Source organism: Nanorana parkeri, unplaced genomic scaffold, assembly GCF_000935625.1.
Source record: "Nanorana parkeri isolate BGI_ZX_2015 unplaced genomic scaffold, ASM93562v1 scaffold890, whole genome shotgun sequence".
NCBI lineage: Eukaryota > Metazoa > Chordata > Amphibia > Anura > Dicroglossidae > Nanorana > Nanorana parkeri.
This window is the reverse complement of record NW_017307158.1, coordinates 811,168-815,679: the sequence shown is the minus strand read 5'-3', so window position 1 is coordinate 815,679 and position 4,512 is coordinate 811,168. Positions and strand designations below refer to the sequence as shown.

The 4,512-nt window shown below is 48.9% G+C and overlaps 1 protein-coding gene across 1 annotated transcript in view; it reads right to left on the bottom strand.

Moving 5' to 3' along the window:
* Nucleotides 1-516: 516 nt before the first annotated feature.
* LOC108794726 (zona pellucida sperm-binding protein 3-like) overlaps nucleotides 517-4,512 on the bottom strand; it is an 8,468-nt gene continuing 4,472 nt past the window's right edge. Inside the window, exons 7-8 of the mRNA XM_018565815.1 lie at nucleotides 3,750-3,880; nucleotides 517-743 (exon numbers count right to left, since the gene is read on the bottom strand). Of these exons, the coding sequence (XP_018421317.1) occupies nucleotides 517-743; nucleotides 3,750-3,880 (358 nt within the window). The remainder of the gene's footprint in view (nucleotides 744-3,749; nucleotides 3,881-4,512) is intronic.

Below are 4,512 nucleotides of genomic sequence, written 5' to 3'. Positions count from 1 at the left end.
CTGACCGGCGACTGCCTGAGGTGCCGGGATCCTCAGGCAGTCGCCGGCCAGCTAAATTAGGACCCCACCTGGAGCTCCTCCCACTGGACCAGCGCTGACTCGCCGCACCGAAGGTAAGTGAAAAAAAACATAGCGCAAACATCGGGGCATTTTGGCAAGTACAATTACTTGTCAAAATACCCTGTTTTTTCCGCCCTCAGCGCCGTAAGGCCGCCGTCTGACAACTTGCACCAGGGCCCTTTGTTCCTTAGGTCCGCCACTGAGGACGTGCAGTTACTGTGGCAGAAAGCTATAGAACACAATCTAGGTTCTGTCATCCAAGTTCTACATCACATACACAATAAACCTGCAAAGATGTGAAAGGCACTCAGACTTTACAAGTAGCTCAGCGGCCGTTTAAGTAGGGAGATGCAAGAAGGAGACCAAGACTTTAACGTTTTGAGATTGTACAGGAATTCTGAAATAAAAACTGAAGACCAGAATTTCATATCAAAATGTTTATTTCACTACAACTCATCAGGAGGACAATCTGCTCAGGACACATTTTCCAATTAAAGTGACCACAGCAGCAACAAGCACTAGACTGATGGAAGCCACAGCCACCAATACTGCCGGCTCTACAGGTTTGGACTCGGAGGACATACTGAAAGCCTGACCAAGCCCTGTTCTGATGGATGGCAGACTTGGTTCTCCAGTCACCAGGAGCGGGCCAAGAATGGCCTGGCCACATTCTTCTTGAGGACCTGCAAGAATGAGAAGTTTTTAATAAAGAGCTGTGAAGATGAGCAGTTGTCAGAAGTCAACATACTTTGAACCCATTTAGAAAATATGAACACAAGGACCATGTATTCTTGCCAGCAGTAAAGTGAGACCACCCAGGTCAAGTTTTACAACTGTCCAAAGAGATTTGCATTCTGAACATTTAGTGACAATATCAAGTGGAACATTTAGCTGAGAAGCCAGTCACAGCTGACAATTCTGTTTGCCTGATCAACACACCAACATGCTATTGGAACTGACTACATTCAGGGTGTAACATCCAGGTTTTTTTTTTAGCCATCTGTCCTTAAGGGGTTGAGGGTATAAGGGGCTGCTGCGCCACCTTTCCACAGACCATTAAATATCTGTTGCCTAGGCAACAGGGTTGTTTTACTAAGAGTTATTGCACCAAACTTTTGAATAAGAACAAAACGACTTACAAGCCCCTTGAATGATTTTATGTCAAAAACTTTAAGAGGGTCAGGAGTTGCCATTGGGTTCGGTTTCATGTGCCAAGGCTTCCATTCTCTTATACTCCTTAAATTAGAGTTAGTATGTGCTTATCAAGTCACTGATCCAAGTAGTGACCAAGGTCAGCAGCAGTGGTGGACCCAAGCAACAAAGGGCCCTGGTGCAAGATTGTTTTTTGGGCCCCCCTCCCAAAAACAAAAAAAACACATCGCTCTCCTCCCGCAGCGCTTGGCCGGTTTTCACTTTCTATCCTCCCCACTGGAACAGAGCAGCGCTCAGCGGGGAGGAAAGAAAGCAGGGATTCGTTGCTGTATCGGCAGAAAAATGGCATTATTGCTCTCACTGCGACGTTTGAGGCGATATGTAACATGTGCAGCACAATTGTCGTTTTTCGCACGCAGGCGCTCGAACGCGTGTGTATCTGGGGGGGGGCTTAAAAATTTTATTCCCTTTTTTTAAGTTATTTAATTTTAAAACACTTTTTGTACAATAACCCGATGGTATTACATAGGGGGCTAACAAGCACCCTGTGTAATAGCAGGTCCTCTTTATGGAGGCATCAGGGGTCTCTTAGACCTGCCCCGTCACCTAGAGACCCCAAACAAGCTGAGGAATCAGCTTTCCCAGCTTCTTGTCCTGGCTCCAAGAGCCGGAGACTGTACAGTGACACCAGAAGTGATGTAATACACAGCACTTCCAGGTCCAGTGATCGGAGAAGAGATCAGCGGCTGGAAGTTGCTGAATCTCTGATCATTGCGAGGAGACCCAGTGGCCGCTGCGGGCAGGCGCCACGGTACAAACGATCCGGCGGCTGTTCAGACACCAGATCGTTGTAAGTTACACAGCTATCGCCTGCTGTTAAAAGCAGTACCAAGAGCATGTTCTTATTTTAACCACTTCTGTGGGCCTTAGACGTACTGCAGCCCGGAAGTGGTTAAAGTGACATTAGTCAATTCCCCACCCCCCCTCATAGACTTACCTTGTGTCTTAGTCTCCTGGCCGAAAGGCCGAACTGTGTCCGCCCCAAGATGCTTTGCGGCCGCCCGAGCAGTTTCGGATTTCTGGACGGGAGCGCGCGGCAAAGACTGGGTAAGTTCAAACCGCTGTTAAAGCTTTTTTCCCCCCCCTGTGCCGCCCCAATGGGGCATAGAAGTTTATATAGATTGTTTTTCCTATGGACGTTTTTATATGTCTAGTTCCTATGCTGCCATCTAGTGGCCTTTGTGATATTGCACCTGTTTTTCTGTATGACAGTTGCTCTATATGTAAGCCCCACCCTTCGTTTTGTCAGTTTTCCTGTGTCATGGCAACAGCCACATGTAATCAGGAGACATGTACTCTGCATAGTACGCTAGGAAAGGCATCATTTTTTGACCGCATAATACTGTAACCAGCCATCTGCTGTTCACATTCAGAATAAAGCAACCTTTGTGGACGAACACTGTATTTGTGAGTTCAGCTGACAAGGATTGTCCGCAGTGATTGTATCTGCTTATACAGGCCGGGCTTAGAGGTCTCAACAAGGGTTAAATCGCTATCACAACAATCGGGAGTCAGAATATCCCCCTCAACTTTATGCATATATCTACTGCTTGCTACCCGCATATATATGCAAAAAAGCCAGAGGGTTTAATAACCCTTTAATACTCACCTGATCCCTGGAACGACCGACAAGCGCAGACTCAACTCTCACGCGGTCATTATATGCATAAAGAGCGTGTCAGTAACCATTTATACCGGTGCGCTGTGTGCAGCTTCTGAGAAGATACGCTATTAGCGTAACGGGGAAGCCTGCTGCGCATTTTGCATCGCTCCCGCTACGCTAATGACAGCATGAGAGGCGGGACGCTGCGCTTGTCGGTGGATCAGGTGAGTATTAAAAAAAGTTTTATTTTATGTTCCCGGGACAATTAATAATGTCCCAGGAACATAAAATAAAACATTTAAAAATTTATTTTACCTTAGCCTGGTGGTCAGTGGGGCTCTCTGGACCCTAGTTGTGTGGGTCTGTTGTGGCCGCAGCTGCTCCATCCCTCTGCCGCCCGCCTGCCCCAGGGCAAACTGACCGTGCTGCCATTACTGCAGCTCCAGTTCAACCTGCCCACATCAGTCCCGGCTCTAATTGGCCGCCGCTCGCTCCTGAAGGGAGGTCCTCTGGATCAGGCAGATGCGGCCACCTAAACAGGCACTGTAGAGGGCAGCCCCGAGGGGGCCTCCAGAGGACCCACTTCAGGAGCGAGCGGCGGCAGATTAGAGAGCCGGGTCTGATGTGGGCGGGCTGACGCTGGAGCTGCGGTGATGGCCCTCCCCACCACCCTCGCTACACCACCGGCCGGGAGTGTCAGCTACACCACTGGCCGGGATACGGATCCCGTGCTATCCGGCAACTGTGCTGGGGCCCCCGCCCCAAGGCTGAGGCCCCGGTAATTCCGCCACTGGTCAGCAGCCCCACAAAGTACTTCAGAAGCACAAGTACCGACAGCTTCTATACCAGTTTTGAGACTTTAAACAGAACTTACCAACATCCCTCTTCCAGTGTCCTCTTGGTCTTCCAAATGAGCCCCAATACCCGCTTCCATCAGACGGGGCACTGCAGGATCCTGTTTCACAGCACTGGCAGATGTTATCGGGGCCTTCCACCGCAGACCATCTAGAACAAAGTAGACATTGCAAGACAAGCCAATCTCTTTCGGCAAAGTTTGTCTTTCACACAAACTTATATCAAGTAGCACCATATACCAAACCCTGCAATGAAAATCTAGCCACGTTTTCCCACTCTGGAAAGACATTGCTATATTTTGTAAGTTATGCAGCTTTGGATACAACTGCTCCACCCCCCGCCCCCATCAATAAGCTACAGGTGCTGGACAGTGTTAAAAAAACAAAACACGAGGGTAGAAGTGGTTATGTGAAAAGCCATTGGTTACCTCAAAATAAGGCTCTAGGCATTAGTTCTAAGTTTTAGACACGTTCCAACTAGAGTTTGCATGGTTGGTCTACCAAATGCCACCAAGCCATTTGGAGGCTGGGAAGGTCTGCATGCAACCACTGGTTAAGTGCAGACCAACTTTTAAGTTTCCTGGACACTTTTAAATAAGCCATGGATGCTATACAGACCAGGAACAAGGCAATTGTCTGCAAGGATCTTCAGGTTTGCAATGTGACGGACTGAACTGTCACTGGGGCTGTTGGAGCCTGGGGGCAACCCTCCTTCCTACTGACTATGGAAGTAGGACTATGGAGACCCCCCCCCCCCCCCGCCTCCCGGGGTCATCTGGTGGT